General features: G+C 36.0%; 3 protein-coding genes across 7 annotated transcripts; 1 reads left to right on the top strand and 2 right to left on the bottom strand.

Annotated features, from left to right (window-relative positions):
* Window positions 1-190: 190 nt before the first annotated feature.
* On the top strand, window positions 191-4,211 carry LOC115976286 (LRR receptor-like serine/threonine-protein kinase RPK2). The gene has a single exon (XM_031097482.1). The coding sequence runs from the start codon at window positions 458-460 to the stop codon at window positions 3,887-3,889; it is 3,432 nt and encodes a 1,143-aa protein (XP_030953342.1). The 5' UTR covers window positions 191-457; the 3' UTR covers window positions 3,890-4,211.
* A 1,566-nt stretch (window positions 4,212-5,777) lies between these two features.
* LOC115976285 (ninja-family protein AFP3-like) lies at window positions 5,778-9,632 on the bottom strand. 5 transcript variants are annotated; one of them, XM_031097481.1, is made up of 3 exons: window positions 9,517-9,632; window positions 8,623-9,285; window positions 5,778-6,379 (listed from the first exon to the last, which is right to left on the bottom strand). In XM_031097481.1, exons 2-3 carry the CDS (start codon window positions 9,245-9,247, stop codon window positions 5,964-5,966), a joined length of 1,041 nt encoding a protein of 346 aa, XP_030953341.1. In that variant the 5' UTR covers window positions 9,248-9,285; window positions 9,517-9,632; the 3' UTR covers window positions 5,778-5,963. The 5 variants fall into 5 exon arrangements, with proteins under 5 accessions (XP_030953341.1, XP_030953339.1, XP_030953337.1 ...); XM_031097479.1 differs by adding an exon at window positions 6,954-7,196 and having other exon boundaries at window positions 5,778-6,376; window positions 8,623-9,630; XM_031097480.1 differs by adding an exon at window positions 6,954-7,196 and having other exon boundaries at window positions 6,293-6,379; window positions 8,623-9,630.
* Window positions 9,633-19,285: 9,653 nt separating this feature from the next.
* On the bottom strand, window positions 19,286-19,804 carry LOC115968912. Its single transcript, XM_031088454.1, has one exon. The coding sequence runs from the start codon at window positions 19,802-19,804 to the stop codon at window positions 19,286-19,288; it is 519 nt and encodes a 172-aa protein (XP_030944314.1).
* Between the last annotated feature and the right edge of the window lie 3,915 nt (window positions 19,805-23,719).

The following is a 23,719-nucleotide window of genomic DNA, read 5'->3' as shown; positions in this document are numbered from 1 at the left end:
AAGGCTAAGCAGAACCCCAAAGTTGACGTGGCTGATGCATTTATTGACCGGCAGTGGACCCCATTTCTACCCCGGTCCCCGGGTATGTCCACTGGTCCCACATCACCCACCCAAAACCGACAAAAACCCTAATTTTTTATTTTAAAAAAATAATCCAAAACCCAAAAATAAAAAAGCCAAAGAAGACGAAGAACAAGAACTAAGCCAAAAAAAAAAAAGGAAAGGAAGAAAAACGCGTTTTCTCAAAAGAACAGAGTTGAATCATCTCTCTCTTCACCGTCTTCGTCTCTCTCTCTCTCTGTCTCTGTCTCTCACTTTTTCTCTCTAAAGAACCAAAAATTAGGGTTAGGGTTTTCACAGAAGAAAAAGAAGAAAACCCTAATCTTTGCTGTGCAAGTGAAGGTATAGGGTGGGTTCAACTGAGAGTGTTTTTGGATACCCTTTTGGGTGTTCTGAAATGGGTTCCTCTTCGTTTTCCTCTTCAGTGATCAAATGGCACTTTTTTCACAACCCCATGTCTCCAATACTTGTTCTACTGAAGTTTATGTTTCTCCTATGGGCTTTCTCTCTTTCTCAAAAAGGTTTCGTCTTTGCCGATTCAGACAAATCGGTGCTCCTCCAGTTGAAGAACTCGGTCTCTGACCCATCAGCTTTGCTCTCTACTTGGGACTCTGATGATCACTGCTCGTGGTTCGGTGTCTCCTGCGACTATAATTCCCGTGTAGTTTCACTGAATATTACTGGGAATGAGCACCAAGGTAATTCTTGTTCAAACTTTGCTCAATTTCCGCTTTATGGGTTTGGGACTAGGAGGGACTGTTGGACTAGTAGTGGAAAATTGGTTGGGAAACTGTTGCCTGTGATTGCTCAGCTTACTGAGCTTAGGATTTTGTCACTGCCCTTTAATGGTTTTCATGGTGAAATTCCTGCTGATATTTGGGGTATGGAAAAGCTTGAGGTTATTGATCTAGAGGGAAATTCAGTAAATGGGTCGATTCCGGGTCAGTTCTACGGGTTGAGGAATTTGCGGGTTTTGAATCTCGGGTTTAATAGGATTGTTGGGGAGATACCCAGCTCGCTTTCGAGTTGTGTCAGGTTAGAGATCTTGAATTTAGCGGGAAATCATGTGAACGGGACCATTCCGGGGTTTGTTGGCGGGTTGAGAGGGGTGTATCTGTCGTTTAATCGGCTTAGCGGGGACATTCCTAGTAAGATTGGGGAGAATTGTGGGAAGCTTGAGCATTTGGACTTTTCGGGTAATTTCTTGGTTGGTGGGATTCCAAGGAGTTTGGGGAGTTGTGGTCAGTTGCAATCGCTTTTGTTGTATTCGAATATGTTGGAAGAGGTTCTTCCGGCTGAACTGGGCCGGCTTCAGAAGCTTCAAGTATTGGATGTTTCGAGGAATAGTTTGAGTGGTTCGATACCTTCTGAGCTTGGCAATTGTTCTCAATTGTCTGCCCTTGTACTATCAAATCTGTTTGATCCACTTCCGCAAGTTAATAACACAAAAGAGGACTCTTTGATGGACCAACTGGGTTCATCAAATGATGATTTTAATTATTTCCAAGGTACAATTCCTGTGGAAATTATAATGCTTCCTAAGCTGAGAGTATTATGGGCACCTAGGGCAACTCTTGAGGGCAGGTTCCCAATCAGTTGGGGTGCTTGTGAGAACTTAGAGATGATCAATCTGGCTCAGAACTATTTCACTGGGGAAGTTTCCGATGGGCTCAGCCGCTGCAAGAAGCTGCAATTTCTTGACATAAGCTCAAACAGGCTTTCTGGGGAGCTTTTGGAGGGACTTCCAGTTCCTTGTATGACTGTATTTGATGTCAGTGGGAATGCCTTGTCAGGTATGATCCCCAAATTTTATAACAGCACTTGTCCTCCCGTTCCTTCCTCAAATGGAAGTCCTTCCAAACCTGGCAGTGACCTATCCACTCTGTATCTATCATTTTTTAATTCTAAAGCCCTAGTTGGAACTCCTTCTCAGTCACTTGGAGAAGAAAGTGGTCTTGCAATATATCACAATTTTGGACACAATAACTTTACTGGCACTATCCAGTATATGCCAATTGCACCTGAAAGACTAGGAAAGCAGACTGTTTACTCATTTCTTGCTGGAGGAAACAAGCTTGCTGGACCATTTCCTACCAACTTGTTTGAGAAGTGTGAAGGATTGGATGCACTGATTGTCAATGTTAGCAACAACAATATATCTGGTTCAATTCCAGCTCAAATTAGTACTGCGTGCAAATCTCTTAAAGTTTTGGATGCATCTGTAAATCAGATTACTGGACCCATTCCCCAGAGTTTCGGAGAGATGGTGTCACTTGTTGCACTTAATTTCAGTCGGAACCTGTTGCAAGGTCAAATTCCAACCAGTCTTGGTCTGATGAGGGACCAGAAGTATCTCTCTTTGGCTGGTAATAACCTCACTGGCTCCGTTCCTTCCAGCTTGGGGCAGTTGCAGTCTTTGGAAGAGCTGGACCTTTCTTCAAACTCACTCACTGGGGAAATTCCGAAGGATCTTGTAAACTTGAAACGGCTGACTGTTCTGCTGCTTAACAACAATAATCTCTCTGGGCAGATCCCCGCTGATTTGGCCAAAGTAACCATGCTCTCAGCATTCAATGTTTCCTTCAATAATTTGTCTGGTTCATTGCCATCAAATAATAACTCAATGAAATGCAGTAGTGCTCTCGGTAATCCATATCTGCGGCCTTGCCGTATGTATAATTTGGCTGTGCCATCTTCAGATCTGCAAGGAAGTGATGGCAATCCACAATCTGTTATTGCTAGTCCACCATCAGGAGATACAAACCAAGGAAGTGGGAGTTCTGGTTTCAATTCAATTGAGATAGCATCCATAACATCTGCCTCAGCCATTGTTTCAGTTCTTATTGCTCTGATCATCCTGTTCTTCTATACCCGAAAGTGGAACCCAAAGTCCAAAGTTACTGGGTCTGTTAGAAAGGAAGTAATTCCTTTTACAGACATTGGGGTTCCATTGACCTTTGAAGGTGTTGTACGGGCTACAGCAAATTTCAATGCAAGCAACTGCATTGGGAATGGAGGTTTTGGGGCAACCTACAAGGCAGAGATCTCCCCTGGAGTCCTAGTGGCTATAAAACGGCTTGCAGTTGGAAGGTTCCAAGGCATTGAACAGTTCCGTGCAGAAATTAAAACTCTTGGAAGGCTCCGCCATCCAAATCTTGTCACTTTGATAGGTTACCATGCCAGTGAAACAGAGATGTTCCTTATCTATAATTATTTGCCAGGTGGTAATTTGGAAAAGTTTATCCAGGAAAGGTCCACAAGGGCAGTGGATTGGAGGATACTTCACAAGATTGCACTGGATATAGCCCGTGCACTTGCCTACTTACATGATCAGTGTGTACCACGGGTGCTCCACCGTGATGTCAAGCCCAGCAATATTCTGTTGGATGATGATTTCAATGCTTATCTCTCTGACTTTGGATTGGCCAGGCTATTGGGAACTTCAGAAACCCATGCTACCACTGGTGTGGCTGGAACTTTTGGTTATGTTGCTCCAGAATATGCAATGACTTGCCGTGTTTCCGATAAGGCCGATGTGTACAGTTATGGTGTGGTGCTTCTTGAGTTACTCTCTGACAAGAAAGCTCTAGATCCTTCATTCTCTTCATATGGGAATGGCTTCAATATTGTTGCTTGGGCATGTATGCTCCTGCGTCAGGGCCGTGCAAAGGAGTTCTTTACTGCTGGGTTATGGGATGCAGGTCCCCATGATGATTTAGTAGAAGTTTTACACTTGGCAGTTGTGTGTACGGTCGATTCTCTCTCTACAAGGCCGACAATGAAGCAAGTTGTACGACGGCTTAAGCAACTTCAACCCCCATCATGTTAGGTGCCTGGTGAGACTTTCAATTATTAACATAGCAATTTGTAGAAGGTAAGCCCCATTGTAATTTGTGCTTGTGCACGTGGTGGTCTTCGTGCCCTTAGCTTGAGTTCTAAATTGTAGTTAATCCACTTGTAAATTGTAATATAGTTTTGCCCCCATTTTTTCAAGTTACTTCCCTGATTGGGGGGCTTCCTGATGAATCTGCAGAAGAATGCAGATATTGTTTTCCACGTTATATACTTGTACTTCAGGTTTATTTGTTGTTTAATAAAACCATAGAATAGAAGAAATATTGCTGGGAAACTTAGCTAATTACTTAATTCAATTCTTTCCTATCTTCGGCTAATGCAACAATTGATCCATACTGGTATATCCTCAAATGATTCGTGGCGTTTTTGCTTCCAAATCAGAAACGTATACCCATTTCTGAATTGTTTTCCAATCTAATAAACAGTCAAGTCCAACAACAAGCTCCTTGAGATAGAGCTCCAGCGCAATGCGCATGAACAGCTTCATGTTTAGGTCATTGGGATGGATCACAAATGGATGAGCAGCTGCTCCACCAGCAATCATGTTCATCATTGGAGTTTCAACCTGACAGTGAAAAGAACATTGAAGATAAAGAAAAAAGTCTTAGTGCCACATGTAGATACCACCTGGATGAATTGAGTAATCAAAGATCCAGACAAGCAACTGACCTCCAAGAAATCAAGATTGTCAAGAAAGCGCTGAATATATGAAATGATCTTAGATCTTTGTGATAAAAATTCGTTGATCCTCCATATTCATCATTAAATCTAGATAGGGTGTGTCGATAACGAGTTTCCTATCTTTCAAAAATATATGTTTCAGGATTCCAGGTATACCTCCTCTTTCTTCTAATCCTGATCTTTCAAAATATATGTTTCAGGATTCCTGGTATACCTCCTCTTTCTTCTAATCGGCATTGTCAGACACAGAACCAGCCTTGGGCTATAGCCTGGGAATCATATGGAGAGTGGAGACAATGGGATAGGACTGAATGATCTTGGAAGAATACTTTTAGCTCCCCTTTTAGTTTTCCCTGGAAATCGAAAGAAAATGAGGTCCAAATTCGTAGGCAGCTGGCAACGCCCGAGTTTTGATGGTGGATAATATAAAATGAAACTGTGAAGGGATTCGAGCTATGAAGGGGGAAAAAAGATGCCTAAACTCTTTGCATTAATGTTTTTAATTATAATTAATTAATTATAAAGCAACAAATAAGGGTATCTATTATAAAGCAACAAATAAGGGTATCTCCTAATCTGATTCAGGGACCCATATGCCCTTGCACCCGCACTTAACAACTATTTTCCCTGGCTTTGCTAGGAGGATTTTCCCGTACATTCTTGAAATGGTTGAGCAGTAAAGAAACTTACCAAGTTATCACTTTCAAATTCAGAGAATTTTTTTTTAATTAAAAGTGAACAATCATGAACTAAATCCTATTTTTCGAAAACAGTTAAGGGTTCAGAAGTTATAAACCCTTCCCATGAATGTGGTGGAGGCCTCAATTGATTAGGGGGGAAAAAATATCCTCAAAACCCCTTGGAATTATCTTGTAGTTGGGAAGTAGAGAAATGAACGAATATAATGATAATTTGATTCTTTGTAATATATAGGAGAGCAAAGAAACAGAATTTGTTTTTCCAACTTCAATATAAGAAGAAAAAATGGATACCATTAGTTTTTTATAAATTTTCCTATATATGTCAAATTCACTTCGGGTGATTCATTAGCAACAATACTTCCAGTCTTTTTAATCTGCTAATATACCGTTGCAAGACCAGACTCTGTTCGTTTGAGAATTCAAATACATTACAGGCCATCCTCTAGTCTGTGCATAGGATAGACATGCAATGAAACAAACTAAAAGAAAGGACTTGAAATGCTCTATATCCACTTTAACCTTTTGAACGAGAGGCTTCATGTACTGACTGAATACAATACGAGTGCCACTCCATTGAAAGACAAGAAAATTGAAAACTAAAAAACACGAAAGAGAAAATGAATCCACCGTTTTGGTAGTCTTCCTCACATGGATACAGGATAAACATTACAAAAAGGGAGTGGGGTTAACAACTATATGTTTTAGAGGGTGTGCCACATCACCACCACCAGCATGCTTGACAAACTCTGCGGGAGTTAGAAAGCTGCCATGACAAACGCACACTATCCTCACTTCCTCACCTTTCCTATATCTGTAAAGAAAACCTTCTATCCTTTTTCCATTGGGGCCATCACCTTTGGTAGACACACAAGGCATATCTTCCAACACATTTCTCACAATCTCCTTAGCTACTCCCTTGTCAGCATCCGTAGGTTTTTCAGATTGATTTTCCATCAGAGCTGCAGCACACCTGCTTGATTTTTCGGTGATTGTCATTCCATTGTAGAGTGGTGGTTTCTGGTCACTTTCTGTTGAGTGAGCACTGGTGGGACTTCTCACTTCTATGCACTTGTTCATTCCTGCTGCATAACCCAAAACATGAGTGGATTGATCAAAGAATCCAATAATAGCTCATGAATGCAGACTGCGGGAAACCGTAGTGAACATCTGCAGAATATGATTACAATTGTTCTACCAACATTTCATAAGATTACTGACAAGAAACTTTCAGATAAGCCTATATACAATACTGATTGGAAGGATGAAATGCCTGATAGTTGGACACAGTCATTAACAGTGCATCCAATGTGAAAAATCAAAATATTGACCATTCAAAACCAAAAGCCGCATCTGATGCAGCCCTCAATTTTAGCTTTAGGGAGAAATTTCTGGTTTAGCTTGGGATGTCATTAGGGTGGTCAGATAATATCTGCTTGCATGCGGAGCAGTAGAAAGTTATGACATAGAATTAGTACAGAAATAATACATTTCCTTTTTTTTTTTTAATTAAAAAAGAAATTGCTCTATCAGGTTTTCAAGAGTAATGAAGCGAGTGAGTTAACCAGGTTTTCTGTGGCTTCCTAAGTAACACAATTAAAAAGATGCAATTAACAAATAAATATAAGTGAGCAATCTATTCAAACAATCGTTTCTCACTTGGGCATCATCTGTTGCACTGAAAATCAAATTTTCATAAGAAACTCAAGTCCATTTGGCTGGGAAACTGTGTGAACTCGCCAATTGCTTTGGACCAAATGGAATCTTCTCCCCCATAAGCAAGGGTTGACTTCAATCCCAGCTTCAGTTGAATTTCCCTATTAGTTACAGTTGATGTGTAACTCAATTGGAGCAGTACAAGACACACTGACACAGGAAAAAATGTGCCACATAACTGGTTGCCTGTGCTAGAAATCTCATAAGCTGATGCAATTGTGATCATTTTAATAATCAAATCCAGAACAAGCAAATTTTTCTCCGTATCTCTTTTAGAAATGGATTCTCTCCATCTTGAAGTGGTGAGTGTTCATGTTCTACAGTTCCAAAGAGACTTTTAGACAATATTTAGCATGGCTTTGACCTAGAAATGCACATTAGTAACAGTGAACCATTCGTAATAGAACATCAATAATCGCTTGTTTTACTACTCAAATAGCAGAAAAAATTTGATTGTGTCCTCTTTCCTCAGGTCTAATGTTTCTATATAAACAATTGATAATTTAATATACATGGTCCAAGCACATCTCATCTTTCTAGATTCAGTAGCCACTTAATTCGTCACCCAGGGGCATAAATATCATCATATAATTTCCTAGTTCCAAGTCACTTACAGGATGATGCTTAATGTAAATCTAGTTCTGTGCATCAGAACTTTTCTTTCTCCTTATAATTCTTTTCTTCTCTTTTTTTCTTTTTCCTATGGTGGAATGACTAGGGGTGCCCTGTGAGAGAGGGGTATGCACTGGGATTCTGAACATTGATTCCCTTCAAGAGTAAAACCCAAAGTATGTAGAATCAATTATTACTATCCCGTAATTTAGCTTTTTATGATTTATCTTCCGTTCTTGTTCTTCAACAGATGCAAATTAGGCAGTAGCAACTGGACATTTAAGCTATTAAATATATAATTAATACCCAGATGTTACTTAATGCAGGTTTGGCTAGACAGTTTAGTGTGTGAATAATAATTCATTTGCAATTAAAATCAATTTCGTGATAACATAGTCAAGAAGAGCAAACATTTTAACTAAACACATCAATACATTTGCTTATTTAACAAGGCAAAAAAAAAAAAAAAAAAAAAAAAAAACCAAACCAAACCAAACCAAAAGATCCCCAAATGAAATTATTAAAACAATATAGAATTCCAATCCTACTCAACTCAAAAAGCATCAAAATTCTCATTCTTTTCAAAAGGTAAAGGCAAATAAAAGGTCTCCATTGCATAGAAAAATCCTTCTAAAATTACAATCAGTCTTTTTGGATCTCAGCTACCTTCATATTAATACGGGTCAACAGCCAGCCAGCCAGCCAGTCAGTCATTCACAAACTGTATAATGCAAGCCAACTAAACCAAATAAAACACATCCATTGTATCAATCTTGATCATTCCACTTTCTTTTCTTTTTTTTTTTCTTTTTTTTTATTCTTTTTTAATTGAGGACAGAAAGTCAATAGAATAAACAGATGCAACCACCAAATATGCCACCAGTATCAAAATTTTCTTGTTTGCCAAACATACGATTACGCAATAAGCATAAGATGTTCAATAACATAAGCAAAAACAGTTATATTGAAAAATAAAATTCATGATATTGCATGGAATTACCTTGAGGCTGAGATGGTTGGCTTTCGGATTCAGAAATCCCAGAAGAGGCACTCCCTTGGGAACCAATTGAGCCTTGTGATAAGGGTATTGGTTGTTGTGAAAACCCCTCCAAGCCATTTCCTTTTTCACAACCCCAAGAAAACTCATTCAAAACCTTCACACACTGCTCTTTCTCTTTCTGATCATTACTATTATTACTACTATTATTGTTATTATTATTAGTATTGTCCACCCTCTTATCCTTCCAATTCCTTTGCTTCTCCGACCTTTTCCTCTTCGCTTCCAATCTTCTCAGACTCTGCAACTCCTTCCTCTTCCTCCACTGCTCCTCTGTCTCCGTAGGCAAAGAACAAGTCCTTATCAAAGGTGTTGGTGCACAAGCCATAGGTACCACACACGTTGTCTCTTTTTCTTCCTTCACAAAGTCTGGTATCGAAGACGACCTCATAAGCTTCTTTGCTCTTTCAGGGTCCACCCCAAACCGACCATTCAGTGAAAGCCCAAGACTTAGCTCTATCTCCTCCCTATCTTCTTCGCTTCCCTCTTCCACTTCCATTTTCTCATGAAAATGATTCCCAGCCATAATTCTCGGCAACAGATCTCTCGGGAAATTCCTCATTTGCATGGGAATTCGTCGGCTTATTTCTCTGCTTCCAATATTCTCTGCTTGCGCCATTCAAAATGAGAAACAAAAAAAAAAAAAAATACACAAACAAAACACTACAAGAAGCAAACTTTGATCAATTTTTAGAAACACCCAAATGAGAAAACTTGATAACAAAGCAGAATTTTATCTGGACTTCGTTGAGAGTATAGCTCATAAGCTCCATTTTTTTTTTTCTTTTGAAAAATCAATTCCAACATTGTTTCTTTAAGACCCAGAAAGAGAAATACCACATTTTTTTCCTCTGCAACTTTCCCGGCAAACAGACAGAGACAGAGACAGAGACAGAGGCAAAGCAAAACAATCAGAGAGAAAATATATTACTTTTGATAAAATGGAAATCCAATTATATTTTTCTCAGCTATAATAATAATAATAATCAAAGAGCAGGAGTGAAATGACGAAAAGACCCCTGGGGGGTTTGAGAATGTTGGAAGTGGGTGAGTAGGTGACACGTGGAGGTCATGAAGAGGAAGAGAGAGCCACGTGTGTAAGAGAAACGGATCTCGAGGTGGAAGGACAAAGAACTTTATCAAAACAAAAAACAAAACAAACATCGACACCTGTTTGGTTATTCTTCGAAAAGCCTGAAACACAAGAAGACACTGATGGATTGGGTTTTTTCTCATTATATAGATCCCACGTGTCGTCCTATGAATCAGGAACTCCTTCTAACTACCACGTGTCCTAGATATATTATTTATACCTCACCTCGTAAATCGCAATGGTAACGCTACTCTCTCTCTCTCTCTCTCTGAAATTTGATGACTAAAGTTTACTTTTGGTTTTAGGGTTGTTTTCGTTAATTTTTATTTTTACCACCCTCTTTACATATTTGATTTTGTTTTCCTATTTATATCTTATTATCCATTTCTTTTAAAGGCATTACTTGTGGTAGTGTATTAGTGCACTTAACATATTAAAATGCAGATATATATTTAAAATTGAACAAATATTTGTATCTTAATGCACTACACACAAGTTTAACCATGCTTTTAATAACCAGATAAACATGATATTTATTTGTGAGATCTATGACTTTATATTGGTTTGGGTTATCTTTTTCAACCTTTTATATCTTAATTTATAAGATATTCAAGCGTATTATTTGAAAATAAATCATTTTTTATAAGAATGAAAACGCGTGATTTCTTTAATAAATTGTGTCTAAAATTATATATGAATAATCTTTCTAACTGTCACATCATAGATTAAAGTAAGATAGCTTAAAATCATTTTAAAAGCTAAACATGTGACTTAACGAACAGTACACCTTTTATCTTTTTTTATTACTATTATTACTCTACAATCAAAATATTATCAAGAGTCTTTGTGCTTTCAAATTCAAATTCTTCACTGCAATTACAAATAAAATAGAGTAATCAAATTATTAATTTGTACATAAATAAATAAAAACAGTCAAATTACTATAAATAAAAAATTTGATAATATAGCCAATACAAAAATAAATCAAACATAAAAGATCAAATTAAAAAAGTTTAAAATAGAAAGGATATAAATGAAAAACAAACATTAATCAAATTCTTGAAACAGCTGCAAGTACTAGATGGGGTTGAATAAGAAGGTGACACGTAAGCAGAAATGCTCGGGATTTGGGTCAGAGGGTTTTCGTAGCCGTATCTTTAGGTTTAGCTCCACGAGTCTCGCTGTCCCAAAGAAGGAAGGCTGTCGCGACGTCCGAATTCGATGAGTACTCGCTGCCAGAGATAGGACACGTTTCAATAATGGCATTTCCGTAATTCAAGACAAATCTAGTGGGAGTTGTGGAAGCTGCCCTAGTGGATCAATTTTTTTTTTGATTATTATTATTTTTTTTTAATTTGCCAAATTGTTACCAACCGTTTGGTAGACAGGATAATTAATAAGGAACGTAACGTAAGCGTTTTTTTCTTCCCCACTTTTAGAATTCATTTATTATAGCAGATTTTTATTATGGTATAAATATAAAAAATATATCTATTATATTTTTAAAAATATATATGTTTGCCAATGCTTTTTTGAAAATACTAGTTTTGTGTTTTCAATAGAAATTTCTCTTAAGAGATGAGTTCCAAGATGGAAAGGTTGTTTCTTGAAATGTTTTAGAACAATCATATTTTACAACATCATTTTTATAAATTAAAAAATTATTCAATAAAAAGGTCCTCATTTTTTGTTTTTGAGAAAAAAATGTCCTTATTTTAATTCTAGAGTTTTAATTTTTATCATTTCGTTCTCGTATTTGTAAACATTGTAGTCATTCCGTGCTTAATTGGATCACCCTTGACTTCCTAACAACATAGTTTTACTCTATTTTCAACTTGTAGTCTTTTAATACTGAAAATACTTGTTAATTTGTATATATAAAGTCTATGCTAAAAAAATAAAAAATCTTCTTTCTTTTTTCTTTCTTACCAAAGCCAGCTCTCATTTTTCCTCTCTCTTGGCTTGTACATAAGAGGATTTGGATGAGTTGAATGTATGAGTTCGCTTAGAGCATCTTCAGCAGCTTATCTAAATTTTTGTACTATTTGGACAGTGAACAGTGATATTTAGGGCCCGTTTGGATTAGCCTGTTTTCATCACTCAAACTAAGAATTGTGTGGGACCCACTGAATACTGGAGTGTTTGGCTTGATTTCCTTTCCTAGTTTTCATCACTCAAACTCAGTTTGGGTTGAGTGAAAAACATGAAGGAAGCAAATGGAGAAGAGGTGGGCAGTTGCAAATGGAGAAGAGGTGGGATTTTGGGATGATTTTTGGCTCCCTTTAGGTCCCTTAAGGAAGCAAATTGAGGGTCCCCTTGCTGTGGGGGAAAATAATTTGTCGGTTAAGATATTCTTATCTAACCCCAATGTGCTTTCCTTCAATTTTCCTGAAACTATTTTGAAGGACATTCAAGGTATCCCGTTAGCTTCGTGTCCTGAATTGAAGGATAGGCTTATCTGGGCATATTCCAAGGATGGTTCTTTCTTCTTAAAGTCTGTTTATCTCCTTGCCAGAGGTTTAAATCCTTTGAACCTTGCTTCTTATTCTTGTAGGTGGGTCTGGGATGCTTACACTACTCCAAGGATCAAATTCTTTTTGTGGCTTGTTTCTTGGAATAGTATTCCTACTCGTGTAGTGCTTGGTTCAAGGGGTTTCAACCTGTGTTTAACTTGTGAAGTGTGTGGACTCTCAGATGAATCTATTATCCATGCATTGTGTGACTATCCTGAGGCTAATATGCTTGGGCTGAGTTGGGCATCTAGTGTACAAATCAAGAGTTCTATGATTTCCCCTTATCGAAATGGCTGAAGAGCAACTGCTGCTCAGTCCAGATTTTTTCTTGGCCTTGTATTCCTTGGAAAATGCTATTCCCTTAGGCTCTTTGCCTTATATGGCTCCAACGGAATAAGGTAATTTTTCGTAATGGAAATCTTGATGTGAATTTAGCTGGTCATTGCATTAAAAAAGGAGTTGAGTTTTTCGCTATTGTGCCTAAAAACCCCATTAAACCGAGTAGAGTGTTGACTCGGGTGTCCTGGACTAAACCCTAAAAGGGATGGGGGAAGTTGAACTCGGATGGATCGGTGTTAGGGAACTCGAAGAAGGCTAGTGAAGGAGCTGTGATCAGGTGTAGTAATGGGGACTGGATTGCGGGTTGCTTAAGGAAACTTGGGAACACGTCTTGTATACTGGCTGAGTTGTGGGCGCTTAGAGATGGGCTTCTTTTGGCAAAACAGCTTAGTTTAGATAATATTTGTGTGGATATGGATGCTGAATATCTTGTTTATTTGCTTTCTAATACTTCTGTGGTTAACCTTAGTCTTGAACCTTTATTATCCGATTGCATGAACCTAATGAAGATGTTCCTTAACTATACTGTGGCGCATGTATTTAGGGAGGCAAATAGGTGTGCTGATAGATTAGCTAGGTTGGGGGCTGATCTGCATTCAGACCACCTTATTTTGTATAATCCACCGCTTGTGGTGGAAGACCTCCTGGCTAGTGATAAAGCTGGCCATTTTTGTAATAGACTTGTGGTGCCTTAGTTGTATATTACTTGCATGGTTTACCCAAAAAAAAAAAAAAAAACATGAAAACCGAAAACAGCAAAATGTTGTTTTCTGTTTTCACCCCTCAAACTGAGTTTGAGTTCAGTGGCATTTCTGTAAATCTTTTGACCTCATGGAGCCCACCCCTATGACTTTTCCTATCAAGTAAAGTCTCCCTCTCCAACCCGTTCTCTATCACTTCTCCTTCTTCATTTTTTTTTCTTTTACCCAGAACTCTCTCTTCTTATTGACCCAGAGAAAGAGCAAGACTAGAAAAGAAAAGGGACGCCGGCGAATCGGACTGAGCCAAAACCAGAGACCAGAGATCGGTTCAACCTAATTCCGCCGCCACCAGCCAATGAACCAGAAAAGGAAAACCACAAGACTATGATCGTCGGTGCTGGTTCAGCCCATTTCCACCGCCACCATCAAAGCGAGAGCCTCAAAACACCAAGACCATGATCGCCGGAGCTGGGTTTTGATTTTGTCGCCGATGCTGGGTTTTATTTTTATTTTGATGAATGGGTTTTGATTTTGTCGATGATTGATGAATGGGTTTCGTTGATGGTTGATGGGTTTTATTTTGATTTTGATGAATGAGTTTTAATTTTGTCAATGGTTGATAAATGGGTTTTGTTGATGGTTGCTGGGTTTTGTTAATGAATGGGTTTTATTGATGGTTGCTGGGTTTGTGGTGGTGGATCGGTTTGTAGTGGTTGATGGTGGCTAGTGGTTGGGTTAATGGTGGTGGATTGGTAGTGGTTGATGGCACCGGTGAATGGCTGTGGGTTGAAGGGAGGGAGAAGATAGAGAGATAGAGACGGAGAGACGCGGGTAGCAATAGACGCAATAGTGGGTAGTGTCAGTGGTGGGGTCCACAGGTTTGGGGAAAAGTGGTAGAGATATGTAACTGATAACTTAACCCAAACATGTGATTTGCAATTTTTGAGTGAAACTGAGTTTGAGAATTGAGTTATGAGTTTTGAGTTTAAGTTATGAGAACTGAAAACTGAGAACTGAGTTTGAGTTAGCTCTAAACCAAACGGGGCCTTATCTTTTACTTACCTACTTTTTCAAATACACTTTCTAACAAATTCTCTATCATTTTCTCCATCTTATTTAAATATTATTTCTTTGCTCATTCTTTATTCTTTTTTTAATCATCATTTATTCTTCCTATGTTCATTCCCAACAACTATATTTTTCAATGAGAAGTGTTATATCCACAACATTTTTCACAATACTTTCACAAGAATCACAACAAAATCTTATATGAAAAATTGTTACTAGTTTTAACATGAACCCATCACTGAAATTATTTTTTTTCTCACCAATATTAGCTAATAACAATTTGTTTCTTAAAATTTATTGTGAAAATATTGTGGTAGCATTTCTTAATTGTGATTTCTTATTCTTTATATTATTTTTCCTTTCAATTTCATCCATACGTTTTTTTTTTCTCTCTTGTTTTTTCTCCACCACACACGTATACCCACCCCCTCTCTCTCTCTCTCTCTCTACTTGATTCTAGAACATTCTCTAGCTCTCTACATGATAAGAAACAGAGAAAGAACAAGCGAGAGATATCTTGCTTGCTCCACTATTGATTGAAGGACATAGGCAGGTGTAGAATCTTGCTTGCTCCATCGTTGCTAGTTCTCTGTCTTTTTCTTTTCTTTTCTTTTCTTTTTTTGGCTTTTATTGTTATGATTTGATTAATTTTAAGATTGTGTTTTTGAGTTTGTATTTTGATTATGCTTGAGTTTAGAGATGTTTAAGAGATGATTATTGCGTTTGTAGCCGTTGTGAATGTTTGTAGCTGTTGTGAGAGGAGAGAGAAAGAATTGTTTTTTATTGAGTTGTATGATTTTTTTAAGTAGAAAAATTCATTTGGAGTTGCTACAGTGTTTTCTATATTTAGAGAAGCACTGTAGCAACTTCAAATTTTTTTTGGAAAAGTATTGCATTTGGATAATCTGTTGGAGCTGATTTTTGGGGTTTGTTCTCCAAAAAATAGATTTAGCTAATCTATTGGAGAAAGTGAGAATGTGGGATGATCTCCCATCCACCAAAATCACATGGGAACTAGGTTAAGATGATAGTCAATTAGCATTTGATGCAACTTGATGGTAATTGGAAGATATTAAATGAAAATTTTAGGGGAATGGTTGAAGTAGCAGTATGACTCTCCACAACCCCAATCTTGTGATGTTCATGTCATATTATTTCGTATTTCGCAATTTAAAGGTAAACTCCAATAGGGTCTGGATTAGATCCAGTGCTTCCAGTGCACTTGACCCAGTCAGATTATGACATGTGTCCAAAAATGGACACGTTTCACCATCTCAACGGGTCCAGTGCCACTGAACACTAGACCTAAACTGCTCTCGTTCCAATAGGTCAATGCTGGACAATCCTTCTAATCGGCGACACTTGCCAAGTCAACCGGGGCTCTCATGATTTATGAGAATTTCTTTATAGGCCTATTGCAATGATTGTAGGTCAGCTTTTAACCAATACCAAAACTAGGCTTATAGGTGAATGGTCGATCCTACTATTGTTATGGGCCTATAGAGATGGATTCCCCCCTCATGGTTGAAATAATATTTTCAGTTGTAACATAATGCCATGCCAATGAAGCAAGCTTTGGTGAAAAGAACTATCATCACCGACCTAACATGTGACAGATGCAAAATTGCTACTGAAAGTCCATTGCACGCATTGTGGTCTTGCTCAGAGATTGATATTGTGTGGGTTGATTAGACCTTGTGGGATTTTAGAAGTCATGTTGGTTTCGTCAATTTTAAGCAGTTGGTGTCATGGATAGTTGAAGAAGGAAAACAATTTGAGCTCTTCGCATTTACGGTTTGGTCAATTTGGCATTAGTGCAATCAGGTCCGGGTTCGAGCACCTGCAACAGTGCTTCACCAAGTTGCTGAGGTATCACAAATTTCTTTGACTGAATACCACTCTAGGTTATCAGACACTGAATCACAAGTTGAGCCTCGCAATCATCGTTTACAAACAAAATGGCTGCCTCCTCCAATGAACTTGGTTAAAATAAATTTTGACGGCATGGTGTTCTCAAAGGAAAATAAATTAGGGATAGGGGTGGTGGTCAAGAATGAAAATGGGTGGTGTTAGGCTCTTGTACTAAGCGTTTGTCCCAAGCTTACAATGCAACAGAGATCGAAGCAATGGCAGCAGCAACAACCTTAGTTTTCGCAAGCAAGTTAGGCATAATACGAGCTATCCTTGAAGGGGACTCTATGGCTGTCATTAGAGCATTGAAAGAGTTCGAGTATCCTTTATCTCCTTCAGGTTTTTTACTGGAGGATGTCAGAATGTTTTCCAAAAGATTTGACACAATGCTTTACTCTCATACAAAAAGAGAGGGCAATTTTGTAGCACATAGTCTAGCTAGATATGCTATTAGCATACCAGATTTTTTAGTGTAGATGGAGGATGTTCCACCACACATTCAGCATCTTGTACAAGCTGATTTGGCTTGCTTTAGTTAATAAAGTTCATGTCTTTCATTCTATATATATATATAAAACATAATTTGAATTCATCTTATAGGATTTGTTTCGTCTTTGTATAATTGGTTTTGATGGGATTTATAAACAATTATCTTGAAAGAAGAAATTGATTAAGTAGCTTCTTACTATTAAATTTTTTTTTTTGAACATTTACTATTTAAAATTCAAAAGACAGGTTATACACAATAATCATTAATTAAATGTTATATGATAGCCACATTAAGAGAAAACCATCAATAATCTCATAATTGTATAAATTCTTCTCATATATCTCTATTCAAAATTTATACAAATCAGTTTTGTCACATTACATCAAATGGATGTTTGGTTCGTTGTGATGTACTCTTAATGTGATGCATATTATGATGATATGACACTAAAGTTTTTGATTTATTTTATTTTTCTAACATTATCATAATTTAAAATTACAAATATATCATATCATCTTAATCTCATCACCTTTCTAAACAATGTAATGTTGTATTCTTGTACTGAAATTATATTAATATAAGATTACGATAATATAATATTACGGTGTAAGGCCGAACCAAACGCCCCCAAGAAGAAAGTTACTCTCAGTTCAGACAAGGGGAATAAGAAAATGCTGCTAAAACCTCATAAAGTCATAATTTTATATTGAAAAGAAGAACTGAATAACACCTAGGAAATGTTATTGGATACATCCCAAGTTAAGATCCTAGAAGACACTAAAAAAATAAACTGTTATTCACTATCTTAATAAAAAAGAAAAAAAAAGAAAAAGAAATCACAGATTAAGAAACTAACCTCAAATCTCAAATCTCAAATTGTGGGGTTCTAAATTCTTGCATTTCTGCACAGCGTGTTGAACGTATTAAACAAATCCAATAGAGAATATATCGTTGGCTTTTAATAAATGTAAGCCATCAGATAAGCCCAAGAGCAAAATGGTCCACGTAATGACCAAACTTTTTAGTTACATCGACGGCCAGGAATGAATGTCCCCACAACCAGTGAAATCAAAAACTCTAAAATAAGTGGTGTGTGTGTAGATTAGAGAAGCCCAAAAGAATCTCCGGGGGACACGGCAAAAAGGCAAGAAAATCAAAGATGAAGATCAAGCGCGGGGCCCAAGAGGAACAAGTTGCACACTATTTATTAATGATTTTTACTTTTTAGGATTATTATCTTAGATTTTGGCGTCAGCGTAATCTATCTGGGTCATCGCCACGTGTCGTTGATGCATTATTGGGCACGTGTCAGGATATAGTTGCACATGCACAGCTAAGCAGAGCAATCAAAAAAGAAAAAAAAAAGTTCAAGTTGTTCGAGAGCGACATGTCCTGAATTAAATTTTTTTTTTTTTTTTGGTTTCGAAAAAAGAGAAAAGAAAAAGGTAAGAAATGACGTGGCGTGTCGTGTCGTACGCACGCGTTGTGTCGGAAAGCCGGTTTGTTTTGATTCACGTTTGATAAAGACGGTTGGGTGAGTGAGAGTGAGTGAGAAGAAAGAGAGAGAGGATGTAACGGGTTGGTTTGTGTTTTGGGTGACATCTGTCTAACGTTGGACTTGGCTAACCACAACTTGCCTATGCTATGCTATGCTAGGCTTCTTCTTTTTTGGTTAAATATGCTATGCTATTATATGTGTTTCAACTTTCAATGATTCCTACTAGAACTAGAGTGAGAATCAAATCATCAAACCAAGAAAATTTATGCATTCTTTTCTTCTTTTTCATTTTTTAATGTGTTATATATATATATATATATATATGTATGCATGCATGTATGTATTTTTTTACACGCACAAACGAGTGCTTCTCTTGTTTATCAGGAATTGTAGGGGTATTTATCAAAAAAAAAAAAAAAAAATTGTAGGGGTAATTATACTCTGCCAATTTAGATTAAACCTTAAGGTATACTTTGTATTATAAACTTTGATTTTTCATCTAAAATAACGATAGAATTGAGAAAAAAGATGTCATCCAAGATGACATAAGAATTGATGGCATAGTGCAAAGTGTATCATGTGCTATAATTTAAGGTGCTAATCATGAATTTTGAAAATTTAGGTGTAAAATATAATTTGAGTTATAATTTCTTTCAAATTTTAAACATGTGTATTGTCCATGGCATTCAATAGAGAATTAATGGGTCATTGAATAGAGGGGTTTTTTTTCCTGGTGGGGTGGGTGGGGTGTTAAATATTCCCTTGATGCAAAATATCACATGATTCACATCCAATCAAGGGGAAATAAAAATACTAGTATTCACTTTGTTTAAAAATCATATAAGATTAATGATATATAATTTTTGGTACAATAAGATTAATGGCATTTATGAGTACGGATTGTATGGTGAGAAGTTAATGTGTAAAATCAAAACGGATGAGAATATGCACAGATCATTTTTTTTTTTTGAGGAAGAAGTCAATGTAATTCTATTAAGAAAAACCCGATAAATCGGTTTGGAATACAGAATAAAATTGAGGTGGAACATCCTCCATCAAAACTAGAAAATCTGGTATGCCAACTGCATATCTAGCCAGACTATGTGCTAACCTGTTGCCTTCCCTCTTTGTATGAGAGTAACGCAACTCATCAAATTGTTGGGACAAAAACCTTGCTTCCTCCAACAGTAATCCGCATGGCACCAAAACCCGCCTATCCTCCCTTAAACCCGCAATAACATCCAAAGAATCTCCCTCTAACACAGCCCGGTTCACCCCTACATCGGTTGCAAAGGAAAGAGCCCATGTCGCAGCCAAAGCTTCTACCTCAGAAGCGCCTAACATCTGGTGCACCACCTTCGAACATGAGGCAATAACAAGACCTCTGCTATCTCTAATAACCACTCCTATACCAGATTTCTTTTCCGTTGGGAAGTTCGCTCCATCAAAATTAATCTTGAACGTACCTGATGGTGGAGGCTGCCACTTACATCTCGTTGGTTGAGTGCGCATGGGAACATGCACAGATCATTTTGATTGTACCAACAATGTGCATGTCCTAACTTACTTTATCTTTGAGAATCTTTTATAGCAAGCTTGGATGGCTATCTTAGTTGAGAATTTTTTTTTTTTTTTAATATCAATTTTATTGCATGATAGAAATATTTTGTGAATGTCTCATATATTGGGTTTTTTAGTCTGTCAGTTTTTTTTTTTTTTTTTTTTTTTTTTTTTTTTGAGAAGGAAGACACTGAGTTATTTTATTCTAAAACGGTGGCTAAATCAGCCTGAAATCTTTCAGATATTTGATTATAATTATAATCAATACACCACACCTTAAATAATATCTCTACACCAATAATTGCGAGAATTACCTACTTATGTATAATTTTTTTTATTTGGCTTAGTCATATATAAACGGATTTCAAGCTTTGATTTATCATCCATCAAGCGCCAAATTTGATTTTATCCAAATCCTTGGTAAAATATTTATTTTTAAATATTGTCAAGTACTTGAACTATTTCGTTTGAAACTTTAAAAGGCGTCAATTGACCTAAAAGCCATTAATTTAATTCGTAAATAAAATGATTGAAAAGTGAAGAAATAATGTGTTTTTGCACTGTTTGTTTGCGCTGTAACTGCAATACAAGTATTTTCTAAATAGTATGTATTCAAAATTCATATAATGGAGTTACTGTTCCTAAATAAACCTTTTGAGTTTGTTGAATGGAGTCAAAAAGAAGAATTTTTAAAGAAGAGAAAAGTGTCAAGGCCCAAAAAAGGTTCAGAGTTAAACAAAAGCGTGTTTAAACACAATTAAACAATTTCATATATAGTTTGATGGTATAAAAGATCGTCATCACTGCCTAACAATTCAACAAAAAATTCCATAGTACTAGTGTGCTAAACTATGTTTCCTTCGTCCCACGCAAAAGCTCTCCTCACAAGTCACAATAATTCCTTTTTAAATTGAAACTCTCCAACCCCCCTTTCACAAAGCAGTGGAGAAAAAAAAAAAAAAAACCAGTATTTTAAAAAGAGGAAGAAGACAATGGGAAAGAGAGAGAGGAAGAAGAATAAAACGAATTTATTGAAATCAACTTGGCAAAAGAAAAAACAGTAATGGAATCCAACTAAAAGGGTTATTTACACTTTGATGATTTTCTATTGTCAACTTGCCTTGTATTTTACTCTATAAAAAAAAAAAATAAAAAAACCCGTCTTTTGTACCCTCCTCACATGGCTATTGTGTGAGGTTTTTTTCATGCATATTTTGTGCTTTAGATCTATCATTTTAGATACTTTTTTTTAGTGGTTACAACAATGGGAGGGAAAAGTTAAATATCTGTATCACTATTATATATTCCCTCCGTCCCAAAATAAAGTCCTCTTTAAAAAGTCAATAAATAAATTTTTTAACATGTCCTCCTCTTTATTTAAATGCTAACATGCAAATTGCACTCTCTAACTTTGGTTGAAATTCATTTCAATTTTCTAATTTTATTTTTGTTCAATTGAGTCTTCTAAGTTTCAAATTTATTCAATTCAAGCATTTCGTCCATTTCCATTATAAAATTGTCATTAAGTATGCAATCAACTAATGAAAAAAAAATCTCACATAAAAAATTTATAAAATATTTTTATTAATTTATAGATTTTTTTATGTGAGAAAAACATTACTTTAATGACAATTTTTAAACGAAATTGGATAAAAAACTTGAATTGAATAAATTTGAAATTTAAAAGATTTAATTAAATGAAAGTGAAGTAGAGGACTAAGAATTTTAGTCAAATTTAGAAAGTGCAATTTGCATTTTAGCCTTATTTAAAAAGTCTCTTCTTTCACTAAAATTTAAATTAAGGAGGGTAGTTTTGGAAACTTGTACCATTTAATGTAAAAGACAATGTATTAAATGATGTTCCCTTAAAAAATTAGATTCTCTAAATAGATCAAACAAAATGGGATGGAGGAAGTACTATATAGTAATAGGAGTAATAAAAGTAGAGTTTTAGGAATCATCGTCGTGATGCTGTGCCACATAACCATTTTCACGCTATGAATAATGGTTGCACTCTTCTTTTTTCCTTTTTTCTCTTCTTGTTCCAAAGGACTACTCTTCATTCAAGATTTTCTTATTATATAATTCCCTCATAGTTTGGGCCTAGGGTGTTTCAAGTTAAACCCTAAACTTTAGTAAATTTTAATTAAAATTAAATTGTTTCAATTCACACCCTTAATGAATCACAATTGAATCAAAATAAGTTGTAACTAAAACCTATTTAAATACAAAAAATCATTCCATGTGAATTAAGGCTAATCATAAATAAAATTTACAATGGATAGTGTGTGTTATTTAAGTTAATTTATGTATTCTATTTTGGGAGGTTATACAAAATTCAACTCACCTTCCCTCAAAACTATGGTGTGGATATTTTTGACTGTTGCATTGATTGGCAAGTAGTTTGAGAATCTCTCACCGAACATCTTTGAGTTGGGTGACAAGTTTATGAGTAGTCTAAACCAGTCCAACTTGTGCTCACCCCAATATTATGAATTATTGGACCTTTGGCACACATTATATAAGAATTTTGAAATCACATAATAATTAGTCAAGTTACAGGGCAATTAAACCCACACCCACACTCTCACCCAAAACTAGAATGCAGTTGTTTTCGACCAACGCATCAATTGGAAACAAGTTCTAAAATATCTCAACTGACATCTTCAAGGTGGATGATAGGTTTATAGGTAACCTAAACCCGACCAACTAGTGCTTAAGCTTATGAATTATAAGAACCTTTGACACATTATATAAGAATTTTGAGATTCTATAATAATTAGTCATTTAATTAATGTTATCAAAATGTTCAAAATAATATTAATATTATATAAATTCATGTTCTAGTTATGTCATAACATATATTTATATTATATAATAACAATTGGATCCTTAAAGTCATGGTTGCACTCTCCTTGCATCAAGTGGCTACCTTTTAGTTAAGACTTTGGTAAATTACAAAAGTCCCCTATAGTTTGGGATGATATTCAAAGTAAAACTTACATTTTAAAAAAGTTTTTGATTAAAAGTATGAACTTTTTAATCATTTTAGTATATGCCCTCACAATTGAACAAAATTAAAATAAAATCACATAGGCTGTGATTAAAACCTATCTAAACACACACACACACACACACACACAAAAAAAATCATTTCATGTGAAAGTATAATACCTCTTGTTTACAATATGAAAATAGTAAAGTCATTTAATTATTCACCAAACATTCACAAATTAATATTACTGACTATAAAAGCTCATGTCCAAATCATATTATATCTTATATTATATAATAATATTTATGTCTTGCACACCGGTTGTATTAACTGGACGCCCTCTCGATTTAAATTTTAATTAGATTTTTCTTTATTGAAGTAATAAGTATTTATTTTATTAGTCTAGCATGTTAAGCTAGAGTTTGCCATTTATTGGGATATGACTTACAATTTTAAACATTCTTAGAAATTTTTTTGGGTTTTAATAACAACACTTATATTAATTTATTGAGTATATATACATATTATCATATATTACATCGATAATCTCAAAACATATATCAGCCAGTATTTACTAGTACTAAAATGTTTCATTGACCTAATTAAACCAAAATGGGCTGTAGTAGGACGCTGAAAACATTGGCTAAAGGTTCCTCACTCCTAACAATATTATATAACTCGCAACCAATCATGAAAGGCGCTTGTCGGTCAAATGGTACTGATAGTCCCTTCATAATTCATATACAGACTCGGGAAAGCAGAGGGTAGGTAGGTATTCATGGGATTAATAGGTTCACTGATGGTTTCATGTGTCTGAGGGAGACAAGGTTGCTGCTACTACGGGGGCTTCGGGCTAATAACACATAAAATAA

This window comes from Quercus lobata, chromosome 2 (assembly GCF_001633185.2).
Source record: "Quercus lobata isolate SW786 chromosome 2, ValleyOak3.0 Primary Assembly, whole genome shotgun sequence".
Classification (NCBI taxonomy): domain Eukaryota; kingdom Viridiplantae; phylum Streptophyta; class Magnoliopsida; order Fagales; family Fagaceae; genus Quercus; species Quercus lobata.
The sequence above is the reverse complement of the archived record's forward strand: the minus strand, read 5'-3'. Positions and strand labels throughout refer to the sequence as shown.